The sequence below is a fragment of the Hemitrygon akajei genome, chromosome 7 (genome assembly GCF_048418815.1).
Source record: "Hemitrygon akajei chromosome 7, sHemAka1.3, whole genome shotgun sequence".
In the NCBI taxonomy this organism is placed as follows: Eukaryota; Metazoa; Chordata; class Chondrichthyes; order Myliobatiformes; family Dasyatidae; genus Hemitrygon; species Hemitrygon akajei.
In genome coordinates, this window is record NC_133130.1 from 106,516,765 (window position 1) to 106,537,927 (window position 21,163).

General features: G+C 42.3%; 1 protein-coding gene across 1 annotated transcript in view; it reads right to left on the minus strand.

The window, feature by feature from the left end:
• Nucleotides 1–21,163, minus strand: part of kif25 (kinesin family member 25) — a 171,603-nt gene that overhangs the window by 109,339 nt on the left and 41,101 nt on the right. The window contains exons 5-7 of the mRNA XM_073050272.1: nucleotides 14,848–14,951; nucleotides 7,763–7,851; nucleotides 2,107–2,149 (exon numbers count right to left, since the gene is read on the minus strand). Coding sequence (XP_072906373.1) covers nucleotides 2,107–2,149; nucleotides 7,763–7,851; nucleotides 14,848–14,951 — 236 coding nt within the window. The remainder of the gene's footprint in view (nucleotides 1–2,106; nucleotides 2,150–7,762; nucleotides 7,852–14,847; nucleotides 14,952–21,163) is intronic.

Sequence of the window (21,163 nt, forward strand, 5' to 3'; positions counted from 1 at the left end):
TTCTTCATCCCCTTTCCCCACTCTCTTACTCTGACTCATTTTTTTCTCCAGTCTTAATGAAGGGTCCCTGTCTTTTTCTGTTGATCAGTCAAAAAATCCAAATGAAATCCACTGCAATTCAATGTTATAAAACAATAAAACATGAAAACTTCTTGGGGGGGGGATGAATACTTTTTATAGGTACTGTATCTGCGCTGATTTTGTTTGTTTATAGTCTATCAAAAGAACATGACAAAAGTAGCATTGATAACTACTGGGAACTAATACACAGTTTTATCATACCGTAGTAGTATTTGTCATGTACTAATTTGTACTGCATTTCATTTAAATACATAATTTGTTACATAATAGTGGAAAAACAGAGGAAGAAACCTGAGGTAGTACATGTGGGCTTATTGCATTCAGGAATTTGATGGCCGGGGGAAGAAGTTGTTCCTGAGATGTTGAGTGTGTGTCTAGAGGCTCCTATACCTCCTCCTTGATGGAAGCAATGAAAAGAGAGCATGTCCTGGGTGATGGGGGTCCTTAATAATGGATGCCAGCTTTTTGAAGCATTGCGTTTTGAAGGTGTCCTTGATTTTGGGGAGGGAGTTGCTTGAGTTTACAACTTCATGCAGCTTTTTCCAATCCTGTGCAGTGGCCCCTCCATACTCCACTCCATACTAATTTCAACCAATTAGAATGCTCTCCAAGGTACATCTGTAGAAATTTACAAGTGTCTTTGGTGACATACCTCTTCTCCTCAAACACCTAATAAAATATAGCTGCATGTCATGCATTCTTTTTAAATGTATCAATATGATGGGCCCAGGCTAGATCATCAGAGATGTCCATACCCAGGAACTTGAAACTGCTCACTCTTTCCTTTCTGAACCATCAATTCCCTTCCTGAAATCCACAATCAATTCCTGGGTCTTAATGATGTTAAGTGCAAGGTTGTAACTGTAAAGGTTGTAAAGGTTCAACCAGTTGATCTATCACACTCCTGTATGCTTCCTTATCACCATCTGAAATTCTGCCAACAATAGTTGTGTCATCAGCAAATTTATAGATAGCATTTGAGATGTGCCTAGCCACAAATCATGGGTGTGGAGAGAGAGTAGGGCAGTGGGCTAAGCCCGCGTCCTTGAGGCGCACCAGCGCTGAATGTCAGTGAGAAGGAAATGTTATGTCCAATCTACACTGACTGTGGTCTCCTTGTGAGGAAGTCAAGGATCCAGTTTCAGAGGAAGGTACAAAGGCCCAGGTTTTGGAGCTTGCTGGTTGAAAGTGAGGGTATGATTATGTTGAAAACTGAGCTCTAGTCACTAAGTAGCAGCTTGGCATAGATAATACCATTATCCAGGTGATCAGAGGCCAAGTGGAGAGCCAGTAAGATTGCATACACTGTAGACATATTGTGGCAATATGCAAATGGCAGTGGATCCAGATCCACGTATAGCCAAGAGTTGATTCTAGCCATGACCAGCCTTTCAAAGCACTTTATCACAGAAGATGTGAGTGCAACTACATGATAGTCATTGAGACAGCTCACACTGGTCTTTTTGGGCTCAGGTATGATTGTCACTCTTTTCAAGCAGTTGGGACCCTCTGATTGCAGCAGTGAAAGATTGAAGATATCCTTGAATACTTCCACCAGTCCTCATGATGCTGATGGGCATTACAATTATGCTAAATGGGTTAGATCCAGAGCAGCTCAAGACAGGGCCTTTATATATCCTGGAGACTGCACTGCAGAGATCTAACAATATTAAGGGTATATTCATAATAACTATGAATAGATGGATTATGGTAATTCAAGGCAGACATAAAGGACAGCATATCAAAGCAAAAATTCTAAGATACAAATTAACATATGATTTATTTTTTAAATTTATGACAAAAGTAAAAGCTTTCTTTTCTGGCTTTTGCCAGACTTGATTGTTGCAAGATATTCAGAAATCAGGCTGGGTGCATCATTGGCAAGGCCTTTCCATCAGCACACACGCACTCTCTGAAAACTGGATTACCAGATCTCGCCTGTACTAAAATGCCAGGTAATAATTCTTTCATGGTAGATTACCAAAAAATTATATTAATATTAGATAATAAGGAGATGGTACTCACGTCATTAATCAAATGAATCACCTGCTCAGATCCAGCAACAGACCTGTAAAATATCATGTAAGACCATAAGACAAAAGAGCAGAATTAGGTCATTCAGTCCATCAAGTCTACTCTGCCATTTATTTCCCTCTCAACCCCATTTTATTATTCCTCTCTATCTCATTCTCCTGCCTTCTTCCTGTAACATTTGACACCCTTCCAAATCAAGAACCGCTTTAAATATACCCAATGACTTGGCCTCCTTTCATCATCATCTGGCTAAAGAAATTCCTCCTCATTTCTGTTCTACACCCTTCTATTCTGAGGCTGTGCCTTCTGGCTCTTGACTTTCCCACTATTGGAAACATCCTCTCCATGACCACTTCGTCTGGGCCTTTCAATTACATAAAGTTTTAATGACATACCCCTGCCATTCTTCTAAACTCCAGTGACCACAGATCTACAGCCATCAAATGCTTATGTTAACCCTTTCGTTCCTGGGTTCATTCCCATAAACTTCCTCTCCAATGCTGACACATCCTTTCTTAAGGTAAAGAAAGACTTAGGAGGCAGTGATCATATGACAGAACACACAAAATGCTGGATGAGCTCAGCAAGTCAGATAGCATCTATGGAAAAGAGGAAACAATCAATGCTTCCAGCCAAGACCCTTCACCAAGACTGGAAAGGAAAGGGGAAGGAGTTGGAATAAGAAGGTGGAGGGAAGGGAGGTGGAAGTACAAGGAGGCAGGTGAAAGGTAAAACTAGGAGGAGGAGGGGTGAAATAAAGAGCTGGGAAGTTGATTGGTGAAAGAGATAAAGGCTAGAGAAGGGGAAATCTGATAGAGGACAGAAGACCACATTAGAAGGGGAGGGGAGAGGAGCACCAGAGGGAGGTGATGGGTAGGTAAGGAGAGAGAGGGAAACAGGAATGGGAAATGGTGAAGGGAGAAGGAAGCAAATACTGGAAGTTTGAGGAAATCTATGTTCATACTAGCAGATTGGAGGCCACCCAGAAGGAATACAAGGTGTTGCTGCTCCAACCTAAGTGTGGCCTCATCATGGCAGTAGAGGAAGACTTCAACTGACATGTTGGAATGGGAATGGGAAGTAGAATTGAAATGGGTGGCTACCGTGAAATCCCACTTTTTGTGGCAGACAGCAAATGCTTGACAAAATGGTATCCCAATCTATGCTGCATCTCAACGATATACAGGAGGCCACACTGGGATGAGGTGACCTACGCTGACAAAGGAAGTCAAAGACATCAGAAAAGGAAAAGAGAGGAGATGTAATATATCAAAACTTAATGGGAGGTTAGAGGATTGGGAAGTTTCTAAAAAACCAACAGAAAGCAAATAAAGCCAAAAGGAGAGAAAAGATGAAATATGAAGGTACGCTAGCCAATAATATGAAAGAGGATACCAAAAGGTATAATGTGTAAGAGAGGCAAGTGTGGAGATTGGACTGTTGAAAAATTATGCCTGAAAGGTAGAAATGGCAGACAAAGAAATGGCGGACAAACTTAATAGTATTTTTTGTCAGTCTTCACTGTGGAATACACTAGCAGTATGCCAGAAATTTGAGAGTGGTAGGGGTCAGAAGTGAGAGTAGATGCCATTATTAAGGAGAAGGTGCTTGGGAAGCTGAAAGGTCAGAAGGCAGGTCAGTCATGTGGACCAGATGGACCACACACTAGGGTTCTGAAAGAGGAAGATGAAAAGTTTGTGGAGGCATTGGTAATGATCTTTCAAGAATCACTAGATTCTGGAATGGTTCCAGAGGTCTAAAAAATTACAAATGTCACTCCAATGCTTAAGAAGGGAGGGAAGCAGAAGAGAGGAAATAATAGGCCAGTTAGCCTGGCTTTAGTGGTTGGGAAGATGTTGGAATCCATTATTAAGAATGAGGTTCTGGGGTACTTAGAAGCATGAGATAAAATAGGCCTAAGTTAGAAACAAAGAAAATCTGCAGATGCTGGAAATCTGAGCAACACACACAAAATGCTGGAGGAACTCAGCAGACCAGGCAGCATCGGGCCGAAACCCTTCAGCAGGACTGGAGAAAAAATGCTAAGGAGTAGATATGAAAAGTAGGGGGAGGGGAGGGAGAAGAACCACGCGACAGGTGAAACGGAGGGGGTGGGTTGAAGCAAAGAAGTAAGAAGTCGATTGGTGAAACAGACAGAATCCACGGAAGAAAGAAAACTGGCTTTTCACCATATCCTTTGATGCCCTGACCGATCAGGAAACTATCAACTTCTCCTTTAAATATACCCATGGACTTGGCCTTCACCACAGTCTGTAACAGAGCATTCCACAGATTCACTACTCTCTGGCTAAAAAAAAATTCCTCTTACCTCTGTTCTAAAACCTTGTTCCTCAATTTTGCCCTCTGGTTCTGCATACCCCCACTATTGGAAACATCCTCTCCACGTCCACCCTCTCTAGTACTTTCAACATTCAGTAGGTTTCAATGAGATCCCCCACATTCTAAATTCCAGTGAGTACAGACCCAAAGCTGCCAAACGCTCTTCATATGTTAACACCTTCATTCCAGGAATCATCCTCAGGAACCTCTTCTGGACTCTCTCCAATGAGAGCACATCCTTTGAGATACAGAGCCCAAAACTGCTGATAATACTCCAAGTGCAACCTGACAGGTGCCTTATAAATGCTCAGCATTATCTCCTTGCTTTTATATTCTATTCCCCTTGAAATAAATGCCAATGCTGCATTTCCCTTCTTTACCGTAGAGTCAACCTGTAAATTAACCTTCTGGGAGTCTGGCAAAAAGACTCCCAAGACCCTCTGCATCTCTGGTGTCTGAATTTTCTTCCATTTAGATAATAGTCCGTGCTTTTGTTCCTTTTGCCAAAATGTATTATCATACATTTCCCAATACTGTATTCCATCTGCCACTTTTTTGCTCATTCTTCCAATTTGTCCAAGTCCTGTTGCAAAAATTGCACCTATCTTCATATCATCCGTAAACTTTGCCACAAAGCCATCAATTCCATTATCCAAATCTTTGGCAAATAATGTGAAAAGTATCAGTCCCAGTACTGATCCTTGAGGAACACTAGTCACTGGCAGCCAACCAGAAAAAGCCCCCTTTATTCCCACTTGTTGCCTCGTATCAATGTCAGTATCTTTCCTGTAACTCCATAGGATTTTATCTTGTTGAGCAGCCTCATGTGTGGCACCTTATCAAATGCCTTCTGACAATCCAAGTAAATGATATCCACTACCTCTCCTTTGTCCACTCTGCTTGTTACTTCCTCATAAAATTCTAACAGATTTGTCAGGCAAGATTTCTCTTTACAGAAACCATGCTGACTTTGACTTATTTTATCATTAGTCTCCAAGTATATCGAAACCTCATCCTTAATAACAGACTCCAACACTTACCCAAGCACTAAGGTTTGGCTAACTAGCCTATAATTTCCTCTCTTGTGTCTTCCTCCCTTCTTAAAGAGTGGAATGGCATTTGCAATTTTCCAGTCCTCTGAGACCATGTCCGAATCAAGTGATTCTTGAAAGATCATGACCAATGCATCCATTACCTCTTGAGCAACGTCTCTCAGGACTCTGGGATGTAGTCCATTTGGTCCAGGTGACTTATCCACCTTAAGACCTTTGAGTCTGCATAGCACTATTTCCTTTGTAACAGCAATGGCACCCTCTCCTGGACCTCTGACACATTGCTAGTGTCTTCCACAATGAAGACTGATGCAAAATACTCAATAGGTTCATCTGCCATTTCTTTATCCCCATTACTACTTCACCAGCATCATCATCCAATGGTTCAATGTCAATTCTCACCTCCTTTTTCTCTTCTGTTCTTATAGCCTATTTAGTTGCTTTTTGTTGGATTTTCAAAGCTTCCTAATTATACAACTTCCCACTGTCTCCCTCTCAAATTGCAGCATCTTCAGGCCCTGCCAGCACTCTCCTGAGAGCACTGATAGCTCTTACAGACAAAGGCCTGTTCCAATGGGTTTTAAATGGTAGTTAATCAGAGATGTTTCAGCTGCAATTGACTTAAAGTATATTTATTTTAAAACAACGAAGCTACAATTAATGTAAATATTATGACAAAACAATAGTATAAATGATATCACAGGAACTACATCTCAGAGAAGGCAGACATCTTCTTCCATGCACCAGCCTGGCCCTTGATAAATTGAGAACACAAAGGATGTTTAAATGTCAAAACCCCAAACCTGGCACAAAACTTATGAAGTACCAAGCAGTAGTGATCTTTGCTATCGTAAAGTTTTCCAGGACCAGGACCAACTACAGCAGGCACTTTAAAGCACTGTAAAGAGCATCTAACTCAAAGTTGTCACCTCAAAATTCACTGCAAAGATAAACAAACCAATATCAATGTCCTCTCCCAAGGCAACATGCCCAGTATCGAGGGGCTAGTTATACTCAGTTGGCACTTGTGAGCATGCCATGTCACTCGCATACCCAAAGCAGGCTCTGAAAACAGACACTGCGTTTTGAGCCATGCCATGGGAGGAAATATTCAGAAAATAATGCAATTAAAGGTGACTCGCAGTGTGGATGATCAGAGGGATATTGGGGTCCAAGTCTATAGGACACTCAAATGGTGCATTGGTCTTCATCAACCGTGGGATTGAGTTCAAGAGCCGAGAGGTAATGTTACAGCTGTACAGAACTCTGGTCAGACCCCACTTTGAGTACTGTGCTCAATTCTGGTCACCTCACTACAGGAAAGATGTGGAAACCATAGAAAGGATGCAGAGGATTTTACAAGGATGTTGCCTGGATTGGGGAGCATGCCTTATGAGAATAGGTTGAGTGAACTTGGCCTTTTCTCCTTGGAGCGGCGGACGTTGAGAGATGACCTGATAGAGGTGAATAAGATGATGAGAGGCACTGATCCTGTGGATAGTCAGAGTCTTTTTCCCAGGGCTGAAATTGCTATTATGAGAGGGCACAGTTTTAACGTGCTTGCAAGTATGTACAGAGATGTCAGGGGTAAGTTTTTTTTACGCAGAGAGTGGTAACTGCGTGGAATGGGTTGCTGGCAACGGTGGTGGAGGCAGATACAATAGGGTCTTTTAAGAGACTCCTGGACAGGTACGTGGAGCTTAGAAAAATAGAATGCTAGCATTGAAGGCCAAAGGGCCTGTATTGTGCTGTAGATTTTCTATGTTTCTATGTGCAACCTCAGCACTGCCTCTTGGAATCTTTGGCCCAAGATGGCTCAAAGTGGTCAAATGAATGGGGCTATACCAGATGTGCCAGCTATGGCTGATACAAAACTAAGGATTTAATAAACTATGGCATATCACAGAACTTAATCAATAAGTCATACCAGAAGAGAAGATGTTCAAACAACATGTTCTGCACCTCCAATGTGTTTGCTGTGAAGTCACATAGTACTGGTCTCAGGAGATAGATGAGTTTCCACATGACTGCTTTGAGTTGGGAGACTGGTCCATCTTCAAAGATTCAGCAGCTAGCCTAGATGTCACCATCTCCCCTCTGTAGCCCACAGATATGAAGGCTGGGAGTACAATTGCTATCAAAAATCTAACTACTACATCTATAATCAGCACTAAATGTGTAGGCATTACACTTATAACTTTCCAGCTGCTACAGCAAAGGGAAATAACTTAGCACAGAGGTGCAGCATATGTTACCTTTCCAACATACTTGCATCACCTTCGACAGAGTTGAATGACATAGGTGGGCGTACCCTGCAATGCACTCTAATATTCCCACGTAATTCCTAACAAGAAAAGTGTCTTTCATTAGCAATGTTTACAAGAAGCTAAACGAACTAAATTTTACTATTTACAAAATGCTAATACAATGGGCAAGTTGAAGAAAACCAGTGTTAGACTTTACTTTGGAGACACCTGATTTGCACATTTTGGCTTTTATTTCTCTTATAGCCAGGAGGATGCTCTTGCTTAAATGGAAGGATGCTGTTCCATCTACTCACGTTCAACGGTTACGGGATGTTATGTCATGTTTAAATTTACAGAAGATCCATTGTTCAGCTTTTGAATCTAGCCAAGACTTTTATACATTGTGGGGACCATTTTTGAGTTACTTTCAAAACCTTTGATTTGTTGTGAAAGTCCAGATGGTGGCTAATAATGTACTTTATTATATGATAAGGGTTTTTTTCCCTTTTCTCTTGCTTTTCCTAACAGCTCTGACTTTGGTAGTGAGTTTAGATTTTCTTTTCTGTGTAACAAATTATTATATTTCAATATTACGATTTAATTTAATTTTTAAGAATACAAGGTTTTGTGATTGTAACCGTATTTTTAATACAATGTATTTGGTACTATTTTATTTTTTTCTTTTGACTTATAATATATATCTTCTTGTACTCTGTATTCCTCTATGCAGAAACTAGTAAAAATATTGAAAGAGAGAAAACCTACAGCACAATACAGGCCCTTCGGCCCACAATGCTGTAGAAATTACCTACAGTTACCCATAGCCCTCTATTTTTCTAAGCTCCATGTGCCTATCCAGGATTCTCCTAAAAGACCCTATCGTATCCACCTCCACCACCATCGCTGGCAGCCCATTCCACGCACTCACCACCCTCTGCATAAAAATCTTACTCCTGACATCTCCTCTGTATCTACTTCCAAGCACCTTAAAACTGTGCCCTCTTGTTCTAACCATTTCAGCCCTTGGAAAAAGCCTCTGACTATCCACACGATCAATGCCTCTCATCATTTTATACACCTCTATCAGGTCACTTCTCACCCTCCGTAGCTCCAAGGAGAAAAGGCCAAGTTCACTCAACCTATTCTCATAAGGCATGCTCCCTAATCCAGGCTACATCCTTGTAAATCTCCTCTGCACCCTTTCTTTGATTTCCACGTCGTTCCTATAGTGAGGCAACCAGAATTTAGCACAGTATTCCAAGTGGGGTCTGACCAGTAGTAGCTGCAACATTACCTCTCAGCTCTTAAATTCAATCCCATGGTTGATGAAGGCCAATGCACCGTATGTCTTCTTAACCACAGAGTCAACCTGTGCAGCAGCTTTGAGTGTCCTATGGACTCGGACCCCAAGAACCCTCTGAACCTCCACACTACCAAGTGTCTTACCATTAATACTATATTCTGCCATCATATTTGACCTACCAAAATGAACCACTTCACACTTATCTGGGTTGAACTCCATCTGCCACTTCTCAGCCCAGTTTTGCATCCTATCGATGTCCTGCTGTAACCTCTGACAGCCCTCCACACTATCCACAACACCACCAACCTTTGTGTCATCAGTAAATTTACTAACCAATTCCTCCACTTCCTCATCCAGGTCATTTATAAAAATCACAAAGAGAACAGGTCCCAGAATAGATCGCTGAGGCATGCCACTGGTCTCTGACCTCCATGCAGAATATGACCCTTCTACAACCACTCTTTGCCTTCTGTGGGCAAACCGGTTCTGGATCCACAAAGTAAGGTCTCCTTGGATCCCATGCCTCCTTACTTTCTCAATAAGCCTTTTCCTACCTATGTCGTTGGTATCAAAATGTACCACAACCTCTGGTTGTTCTCCTTCCCACTTCAGGATATTGTGAATGCAATCTGAAACATCCCAGACCCTGGCCCCTGGGAGGCAAACTACCATCCGTGTTTCTTTCCTGCATCCACAGAATCACCTGTTTGACCTCCTAACTATAGAATCCTCTATCACTGCTGCTATCCTCTTCCTTTCCTTACCCTTCTGAGCCACAGGGCCAGACTCTATGCCAGAGGTGCAGCCATTGTTGCTTCCCCCAGGTAGGCCGTCCCCCCAGCAGTACTCAAACATGAGTACTTATTGTTCAGGGGGACAGCCACAGGGGTACTCTCTTGTATCTGACTCTTGCTTCCCTTGTTGTAAGCAGATCACCCCTCATTCTTCTGAATTCCAGTGAGTACAAGCCCAGGGCTATCAAATGCTCTTCATATGGCAAGACTTTCAATCCCAGAATCATTTCTGTGAACCTCCTTTGAATCCTCTCCAATGTCAGCACAACATTTCTAAGATCAAGAGCCAAAACTGCTCACAATACTGGAAGTGAGACGTCACCACAGCTTTATAAAGCCTCAATGTTACATCCTTGCTTTAAATACTAATCCTCTTGAAATTAGATTAGATTAGATGAGTGCTGATATCACATTTGCCTTCTCACTACTGACACAACCTGCAAATTAACTTTTAGAGAATCCTGCATAAAGACTCCCAAGTCCTTTTGCACCTCCGATTTTTGAATTTTCTCTCCATTTATAGTATATCCTTTTATTTCTTCTACCATACAATTCCCAATACTGTATTCCATCTGTCACTTCTTTGCCCATTCTCTTAATCTAAGTCCTTCTGTAGCTTCTCTACTTCCTAAAAACTACCTGCCCCTCCACCTAGCTTCATATCATCTGCAAACTTTGCCACAAGGCTAGCAATTCCATCATCCAAGACATTGATGTATAACGTAAAAAGAAGCAGTCCCAATACAGACCACTTTGGAACACCACTAGTTACTGCAGCCAACCAAAAAAGGCTCCCATTGTTACCACACTTTGCCTCCTGCCAATCAGTCACTGCTTTATCCATGCTAGTATCTTTCTTGTAATACCATGGGCTCTTTTGATCATAAGGAGATTGAAATGCCATTACCCAACTTGACAGCCTCCAATGTACGTCAATCCAGAGTCACCTTTGCATATGTAAAATTTGTCTTCTGGAGAGTGAACCATCAGAAAGAATTTGGCCCAGATACTATCCCTAACCATGTCCCTGTGGCAGGGGTATTTGCAGATCCTTTAACCTCTACCTGCTCAAATCTAAGGTTCCCACCCACTTTACAAAGACCATTATCGTCCCAGTACTTAAGTAATGTGTCGTAATTACTATCACCCCATGTCTCTGACATCCAGCATCATGAAGAGCTTCAAGAGGCTAATCATGGCACACATTAATTCCAGCCTCCTAGATAACAATGAACCACTGCAATTCACCGACCACCAAAACAGGTTTAAGCTGGATAATCTATACAAGTCTCGGAGCATCTGGATGGTAAGGACACATATATTTGACTATATTTTATTGACTACAGCTCCCCTTTCAACACTATAATTCCAAACAAACTCATTTCCAAAATCTTAATCCTAGGATTCATCACCTCCCTTTGCAAATGGATCGTTAATTCCCTGACCAAAAGACTGCAGTCAGTAAGGATAGGAAACAACAATGTCACCATGATTATACTCAACACTGGTACCTCCCAAGAATGTGTCCTCAGCCTTCTACTCTAGCCAGATTCTGCTCTAACTCCATCTGCAAGTTTGTATATGATACCACCATTGTATGTTATATTTCAAATAATTCTGAGTCAGAATATAGGATGGAAATAGAGAGCTTAATGACATGGTGTCATGACAACAACCATTCTCTCAAAATCAACAAAAGAGTTGGTCATCGTCTTCAGGAAGGGAGGTGTTGCACATGCTCCAGTCTTCATGGTGCTGATGTTGAGGAGATTGACAGCTTCAAGTTCCGAGAAATTGCCTGACCTCGTCCAACTACACAGACACCATGGCCAAGAGAGATCACCAGCTCCTTCTCTTCCTTGGAAGACTACAGAAATTTTATATTCCCTTTAGGTACATGAATGTGAGGAAAATGGAATGATATGAACATTGTACAGGCATAAGGGATTAGATTATTTGGCCATTTAATGACTAATGTATTTGGTTTAAAACACCATTATGGGCTGTAGGGCCTGGTTCTGTGTTGCACTGTTTCCATGTTCTATGTCTCAATGGGAGAACTATGCAGAAATCAATGCAAGTGCTTCCTAAACAACCTCAACATTTCAGTGTGCACTTCGCTGAGTACACCCGTTCCCAAATTATGGTCCCCAGGTTCCTGCCTGATAACATCGTAATTCACTTTCCTACTTGCCAGTGACCTTTTGAGTTCCTTCCAGGCTTTCCTACTTCCCTCCTTGAGTTCTTTTCTAGCTTCTTTATAATCCTCAAGAGCTCTGCTTGATTCTAGCTTCTTAAGTTTACATTCTCTTCCATTTTCTTCTTGGCTAAATTCATCAACTCTTTCGACATCCAAGTTCTCTTATCTTGCCATCCCTGTCCTTCCTTCTTACTGGAAACCTGGCTGTCCTGTATTCTGTGCAGTTAATCTTTAAACACACTTAACATGTCAGATATGGTCTTGACCAAAAAAAACTGTTCTCAATTAACTCTCCCTAACTCCTGCCTAATGTGCTTGTAATTTGCCCTGCTCCAATTTAATACTCTCTTGCAAGGTCCATATCTTGATCTACAGAAATCTTAAAATTTAAGTGGTTGTGGTCATTATTCTGTAACTGCTCACCCACTGAGAGCTCAGTCACTTGACCAGACTCATTACCCAACACCTGGTAAAGCACAGCCCTCCTCTTTTTAGACTATTGATTTACGAACCCTTCCTAGATGTACCTAACAAATTCTGCCCCATCTAAACCTCTTGCACTAAGAAGGTCCCAGTATTTATCAGGGAAGTTGAAGCCCATGATAACAACCCTAATGTTTTTACACCTTTCCTTAATCTGCCTACATATCTGTTCCTCAATGTCCCTGTGGCTATTAGGAGGCCTCTTGTACAATCTCAGAGTGATTACACTCTTCCAATTTTTGAGTTCTATCCATATAAACTCAGTAGATGAGGCCTCCATTATGTCCCCTCTGAATACATGTGTATTGGTACTGCAACTCCCCCAACCACTTTACCTCCCTATCTTTTCTAAAACATCAAAATTCTGGGACATTAAGCACCCATTCCTGTCCCTCTCTCAACCAAGTCTCTGAAATCACTGCAGCATCATAGTTCCATGTAATGATCCAAGTTCACCACTTTTACCCATAAAACTCTATAAAACTTCTAGCATTAAAATACAAACACTTCAAACTATTCCTCCCATTGTATCTATTATTTTGGTCCTGCCTGTTTTCACAAGCCATGACATCTACCTTTCTCTCCATCCCTCTATGTTCTGACCTGGTGCTCTACTTCCCATCTGCCTGCCAAACTAGTTTACACCTTCCCAAGTAGCACTAGTAAACCTCCTGGCCAGGATATCGGTTTCCCTCCAGCACCTGGAAAGCAAAACACCTTCCTGGTGTCTCTTTCATGACCACAAAATCTCCTGGCCATCCCCCTAACTACTGAGTCTCCTATCGCTATTACTCTGCCTGACTTTATCCTTCCCTGCTCAGCTGGTATTTAAACAACTTCCACATATCAGATGATAATAGCTGCTCACAATCAATGCCCCTTAGCTTCTATCTTATTGTGTTATAATTTGCCCTCTCCCAATTTATTACCCTCCAGCAAAAACTGATTTTATCCTTACTCAGAACTATCTTAAAACACAAGGTAATGTGGTCACTATGTCCAGCATGTTCATCCATTATCAAGACAATCTCAATTTCCAAAACCAGCTTTGGTATCTTTTTTCCTCTAGTTGGATTATCCATATACTGTTTCAAGAAGCCCTCTTGGCTACATTGAAGAAATCGTACCCCATCAGATCCTCTGTATAAAAGAAGTTCCAATTGATATTGTGAATTTGCAGACTCCACTCTGAGTTTCTTAAATGCCCACTCTGTTGTTTCTGTAAATTTTCATAATTCTTCCACATATCTAATCCTCTACATCTCAATGGCTATTGGAAGGCCAACAGTATAATCCCATCAGTGTAATTGTGCCTTTCTTATTTTTGAGCTCCACCCAAATTGTGATGAGCCCTCCAGCAGGTCCTCTGTGAGTACTGCTGTGACACTCCACGATCGGATTAACATCATGTGGAGGCTTGTGTGCTGCAAGGACTCCATCAGGCGATGCCAACTCAGGGCCATCCATATTGGAAGGGCAGTGGATGAGATGCCAGACAAAGATTGATCAGTAAATAATGAGTACGAGTTGGAGAGTCCTTGAAAATGAGTCCATAGGTTGTGTTCACAGCTGAGGTGAATGAACGTACCACGCTGGTTCAAGAGCTTGATGGTTGAAGGGTAATAACTGTTCCTGAACCTGGTGGTGGTACTTCTGAGTTGTAGAAGCTTTTCTCATGAAAACATATTATATATTTTATTTGGGTTAGTAACTACTGAAGTCTTTAAATGTGCATTAAAAACAATAAAATAGATAAAATTAAATTTGACAGGACCTTTAAATGTTGACTGTGAGAAAGTAAAACATTCCTCACAGAAATCCAATTAAAAAATTGCATCAATAGAATTTTTTAAGAAATATAAGCTATGAACATTGACATATAAACACCAAGTTGCATATTTTTCCAATTGCTATCTTAATTCTAGCTTTAAACTCTAGAGATTATCTTTGGTGATAACAATCAGTCTTTGCTTTTATTGATGTAATATTTCTTTGGCCTTTCAATTGCAGAATTCTGGGTTAACTAAAGCTATTGATAGTCACTGAAATATGAACAGAATTGGAGCCCAAATCACTCTAGAAGTCTTGATCCCATGAAGAAATAAATTCAACTATTTCACACCAAAATCCTCAAATAAATCACTGTTCTGCAAAACGTGGAAATAGCCTATAATCCAATAAGAAATGGAAATTGCTATACTGCCTTAATTTGATAAACAAATATTTTATGAAATGTATTAGAATATAAAAAGTAAATGCAAACACAATTATATTTTGCTTGAGACAGTTTGACAATGTGTAGAATAGTACTTACAGTGAGGGCATTGTGAAGCATCTTCCTTTTCTGCTTTTCAGCATTATATCTACCATTAACTTCCTGAAGAGATTTTTCGAGTTGAAAGACTCGCTCTTGGAGTTCTGTTATCACAGATGAGAAGAATAACTATTTCATTCTGGCTGCTTTTTCTTCTACAGACTTTGCCTCAGATCCCCTCTTCCACCACTTTCTTCCCATCCCATTAACTCTGGTGGAGTATTTTTTTCATGAATAACTACCCCATTCCAGTACTATGCCCAGTAATTCTGGGTATATCTCAGTACATGCTCACATACAGCAAAAGTAATCAGGCTTTTAAATAGTGAATAATTTTCCTTCCTTCTGAACCAAAATCAATGAGACATTTTGACATTTCTTCAGCAGTTTGAACGGGGCACAACTGCGCAAGTGCGTGAAGGTCGGCCTGTGAGACAGCGGGAGATTTTAAAAAGCGAGCACATTAACGGAGCGGGCGATGGAGAGTGGGAGACAAGAGTAGGAAGGCTTTGGCGAGCAGAAGCTGAGGACGAGCTTGCTCCCAGTGAGGTAAGGCCGGGTAGGCTCCTTTAACTAATCTAATTAATTTAGGAGATGGTAATGGAGGCAGCAGTTAGGGCAGTCGAGTGCTCCGTTTGCAGTATGTGGGAAGTCAGGGCGAGCACAATTGTCTCTGATGACTACACCTGTAAAAGGCGCATCCAGCTACAGCTCCTGACAAACCGAGCTTGAGAACTGGAGTTGGAGCTGGATAAACTTCGGATCATTCGTGAGGCAGAAGCAGAGGCAGAAATAGACAGGAGTTTCAGGGAGATAGTCACCCCTATAAGTAAGGAGACAGGTAGCTGGGTGACTGTCAGGAGAGGGAAGGGGAATGGACAGGAAGAGCAGTATACTATTTTGGATACTGTTGGTGGGGATGACCTACCCGGGACAAGTTGCAGTGACCACGTCTCTGGCACCAAGACTGGACCCTCAGGTCAGAAGGGAAGGAGGGAAAAGAGGAGAGCAGTAGTGATAGGGGGGACAGATAAGAGGTTCTGTGGGAGAGATCGAGAATTCCGGATGGTCTGTTGCCTCCCTGGTGCCAGGGTCCGCGATATCTCAGATCGAGTTCTCAGTATTCTTAAGAGAGAGGGTGAGCAGCCAAATGTCGTGGTCCATGTAGGGCCCAATGACATGGATAGGAAGAAGGAGGAGGTCCTGTAAAGAGAGCTTAGGGAGTTAGGTGCAAAGTTGAAGGACAGGACCTCCAGGGTTGCAATCTGAGGATTGCTACCAGTGCCATGTGCTAGTGAGGCTAGAAATAAGAAGATAATGCAGCTAAATATGTGGCTAAGGAGTTGGTGCAGGAGGGAGGGCTTCATGTTTCTGGACAATTGGGCCTTGTTCCAGGGAGGGTGGGACCTGGTCCAACGGGACAGGTTGCACCTGAACTGGAGGAGGACTAATATCCTTGCGGGAAGGTTTGCTAGTGCTGCTCCGGGGGGTTTAAACTAGATTTGCAGGGGGAAGGGAACCAGAGTGTTAGAGCAGATAGTGAGGTGGAGGAGGATAAAGGTCATGCGAGAACTGCAAGTATAGTGCATGGAGTAAAGCCAGAACTAACATATAATGAGGCTTTGAGGAAAGAGAAGCAGAATAAAGGGTGTAAAAGTAATAAGGTAAAAGGGCTAAAGTGTGTGTACTTCAATGCAAGAAGCATCAGGAACAAAGATGATGACTGAGAGCTTGGATACATACATGGAATTATGATGTAGTGGCCATTACAGAGACTTGGCTGACACCAGGGCAGGAATGGATTCTCAATATTCCTGGATTTCAGTGCTTTAAAAGGGATAGAGAGGGGGGAAAAGGGGAGGAAGGGTGGCTTTACTGGTCAAGGATACTATTACAGCTACAGAAAGGATGGTTAATGTAGCAGGATCCTCTTTTGAGTCAGTATGGGTGGAGGTCAGGAACAGGAAGGGAGCAGTTACCAAATTGGGAGTATTCTACAGGCCCCCTGGTAGCAAAAGAGATACCGAGGAGCAGATTTGGAGGCAGATTTTGGAAAGGTGTAAAAATAACAGGGTTGTTATCATGGGTGACTTTAACTTCCCCAGTATTGATTGGCACCTAATTAGTTCCAATGGTTTAGATGGGGCAGGGTTTGTTAAATGTGTCCAGGACAAATTCCTGTCACAGTATGTTGACAGGCCAACTAGGGGGAATGCCATACTGGATCTAGTATTAGGTAACGAACAGGGTTAGGTCACAGATCTCTCAGTGGGTGAGCATCTGTGACTACCGCTCCCTGGCCTTGAGCATTATCATGAAAAAGGATAGAATCAGAGAGGACAGAAAAATTTTTAATTGGGGAAGGGCAAATTATGAGGCTATAAGGCTAGAACTTGCAGGTGCGAATTGAGATGATGTTTTTTCAGGGAAATGTACTATGGACATTTGGTCGATGTTTAGGGATCTCTTGCAGGATGTTAGGGATAAATTTGTCCCGGTGAGGAAGATAAAGAATGGTAGGGTGAAGGAACCATGGGTGACTAGTGAGGTGGAAAAACCTAGTCAGGTGGAAGAATGCAGCATACATGAGGTTTAGGAAGCAAGGATCAGATGGGTCTATTGAGGAATATAGGGTAGCAAGAAAGGAGCGTAGGAAAGGGCTCAGGAGAGCAAGAAGGGGGCATGAGAACCTTGGCGAGTTGGGTAAAGGAAAACCTCAAGGCATTCTTCAATTATGTGAAGAACAAAAGGATGACAGGAGTGAAGGTAGGACCGATTACAGATAAAGGTTGAAAGATGTGCCTGGAGGCTGAGTAAGTGAGCGAGGTCCTCAATGAATACTTCTCTTCGGTATTCACCAATGAGAGGGAACTTGATATTATGGGAAAGGTGGTGCTGGAGTTGTTAAAATACATTAGGATGGTTAAGTACCCCGGGCCTGACGGAATATTCCCCAGGCTGCTCCACGAGGCAAGGGCAGAGATTGCTGAGCCTCTGGCTAGGATCTGTATGTCCTCGTTGTCCACGGGAATGGTACCGGAGGATTGGAGGGAGGCAAATGTTGTCTCTTTGTTCAAAAAAGGTAGTAGGGATAGTCTGGGTTATTATAGACTAGTGAGCCTTATGTCTGTGCTGGGAAAACTGTTGGAAAAGACTCTTAAGAGATAGGATCTATGGGCATTTAGAGAATCATGGTCTGATCAGGGACTGTCAGTATGGCTTTGTGAAGGGCAGATCGTGTCTAACAAGCCTGATAGAGTTCTTTGAGGAGGTCACCAGGCATATAGATGAGGGTAGTGCAGTGGATGTAGAGTTCTTTGAGGAGGTGACCAGGCATATAGATGAGGGTAGTGCAGTGGATGTGATCTACATGGATTTTAGTAAGGCACTTGATAAGGTTCCACACAGTAGGCTTATTCAGAAAGTCAGAAGGCATGGGATCCAGGGAAGTTTGGCCAGGTGGATTCAGAATTGGCTTGCCTGCAGAAAGCAGAGGGTCGTGGTGGAGGGAATACATTCGGATTGGAGGGTTGTGACTAGTGGTGTACCACAAGGATCAGTTCTGGGACACCTACTTTTCGTGATTTTTATTAACGACCTGGATGTGGGGGTAGAAGAGTGGGAAAAGTATTTGCGCCCCCACCCCCAGAAGTTTTCATGTTTTACTGTTTTACAACATTGAATCACAGTGGATTTAATTTGGCTTTTTTGACACTGATCAACAGTAAAAGACTCTTTCATGTCAAAGTGAAAACAGATCTCTACAAGGTGACCCAAATTAATTATAAATACAAAATTGATTGCATAAGTATTCACCCCCCCCCCCTTTAATAGGACACAACAAATCATCACTAGTGCAGTCAAATGGTTTTAGAAGTCACATATATGTTAAATGTAGATCACCATGTGCAGTCAAGGTATTTCCATTGATTGTAGTAAAAATACACCTGTACCTGGGAGTTCCAACTGCTGATGTGTCAGTATCCTGGCAAAAACTACAAGAAGCGTAAATAACACTCCAAGTAACTCCAAGAAAAGGTTATTGAAAGGCACAAGTCAAAAGAAAATTTGACTTGTCAAGTTTTCAAAAGAAAATTTTGACAAGTCAAAAGAGAATACAAGAAAGTGTCCAAGTCACTAAATATCCCTTAGATACAGATAACTCAATCATAAAGAAATGAAAAGAATATGGCACAGCTACAAATCTGCCTAGAGCAGGCTGTAAAAACTGAGTGTGCAAGAAGGGGACTAGTGAGGGAGGCCACCACGAGACCTATGTCAACTCTGGAGGAGTTATTAGCTTCCTTGGCTGAGATGGAAGCAACTGTGCATACAACAACTATTGTCCAGGTGCTTCAGAAGTCACAGCTTTATGGGGAAGTAGCAAAGAGAAAACCACTGTTGAAAAAAAACCTCTCATGAAATCTTGGCTAGTTTGCTAGAAGGCATGCAGGAGACTGTGAAGTCAGCAGAAAGAAAGTTCTATGGTCTGATGAAACCAAAGTTGAACTTTTTGGCCAGCAGACGAAATGCTCTGGCTATGTACACTAAACACCGCACATCATTAAAAACACACCATCCCTACTGAGAAGAACGGTGGTGGCTGCATCATGCTGTGGGGATACTAGACACTAGAATACTACAGCACAGTATAGGCCCTTTGGCCCTTGATGTTGTGCCGACCCATATATTCCTTAAAAAAGTACTAAACCCACACTACCCCATAACCCTCTATTTTTCTTTCATCCATGTGCCTGTCCAAGAGGCTCTTAAATACTCCTAATGTTTTAGCCTCCACACCCATCCCTGGCAAGTCATTCCAGGCACCCACAACCCTCTGTGTTAAAAACTTACACCTGATGTCTCCCCTAAACTTCCCTCCCTTAACTTTGTACATATGCCCTCTGGTGTTTGCTATTCGTGTCCTGGGAAGCAGGCACTGGCTATCCACCCTATCTATGTCTCTCATAATCTTGTAGACCTCTATCAAGTCCCCTCTCATCCTTCTACGCTCCAAAGAGAAAAGTCCCAGCTCTGCTAACCTTTCCAATCCAGGCCAATCCTGGTAAATCTCCTCTGCACCCTCTCCATAGCTTCCACATCCTTCCTATAATGAGGTGCCCAGAACTGAACACAATACTCTAAGTGTGGTCTCACCAGAGATTTGTAGAGTTGCAACTTGACCTCTCTACTCTTGAACTCAATCCCCCTATTAATGAAGCCTAGCATCCCATAGGCCTTCTTAACTATCCTTTCAACCTGCACAGCAACCTTGAGGGATGTATGGACTTGAACCCTAAGGTCCCTCTGTTCATCCACACTCATAAGTAATTGACCATTAACCCTGTACTCAGCCTTCTGGTTTGTCCTTCCAAAATGCATCACCTCACACTTATCCAGGTTGAACTCCATCTGCCACTTTTCTGCCCAACTCTGCATCCTGTCTATATATTCTTGTAACCTTCGACAACCGACAGATCCTTCCACAACTCCTTCAATCTTCCTGTCATCCGCAAACTTACTCACCCATCCTTCTGCCTCTTCATCCAGGCCATTTATAAAAATCACAAAGAGCAGGGGTCCCAGAACAGATCCTTGCGGAACTCCACTAGTCACCGACCTCCAGGCAGAATACTTTCCTTCCACTACTACCCTCTGCTTTCTTCCTGTAAGCCAATTTTTTGTCCAAACAGCCAAGGTTCCACTGATCCCATGCCTCATGACTTTCTGGATGAGTCTCTCATGGGGAACCTCGTGGGGGATGCTTCATTGCAGCAGGCCCTGGAAGGCTTGTGAAGGTAGAGGGTAAAATAAATGCAGCAAAATACAGGGAGATCCTAGCGGAAACCCTGGTGCAGTCTGCAAGAAAACAACTTAGGAGAAAATTTGTTTTCCAGCAAGACAATGACCTCAAGCATAAAGCCAAAACTACACAGGAAAGGCTTAAAAACAATAAAGTTAACGTCCTGGAGTGGCCAAGGCAGAGTCAAAGCCTCAATCCAACTGAGAATTTGAGACTGGTCTTAAAAAGGGCTGTTCACTCATGATACCATGCAATCTGACAGAGCTTGAGTAGTTTTATAAAGAAGAAAGAGGAAAATTGCAGTGTCCAGATGTGCAAGGCTGATAGAGACCTATGCAAAGAGATTCCAGGGTGTAATTGCTGTCAAAGGTGCATTTACTAAATACTGACTTGAAGGGGGGGGGGGAATGAATACTTAGGCATCAATTACTTTGTGTTTTATATTTGCCATTAATTTAGATCACTTCGTAGAGTTCTGTTTTCACTTTGACACAGTAGTGTCTTTTTCTGTTG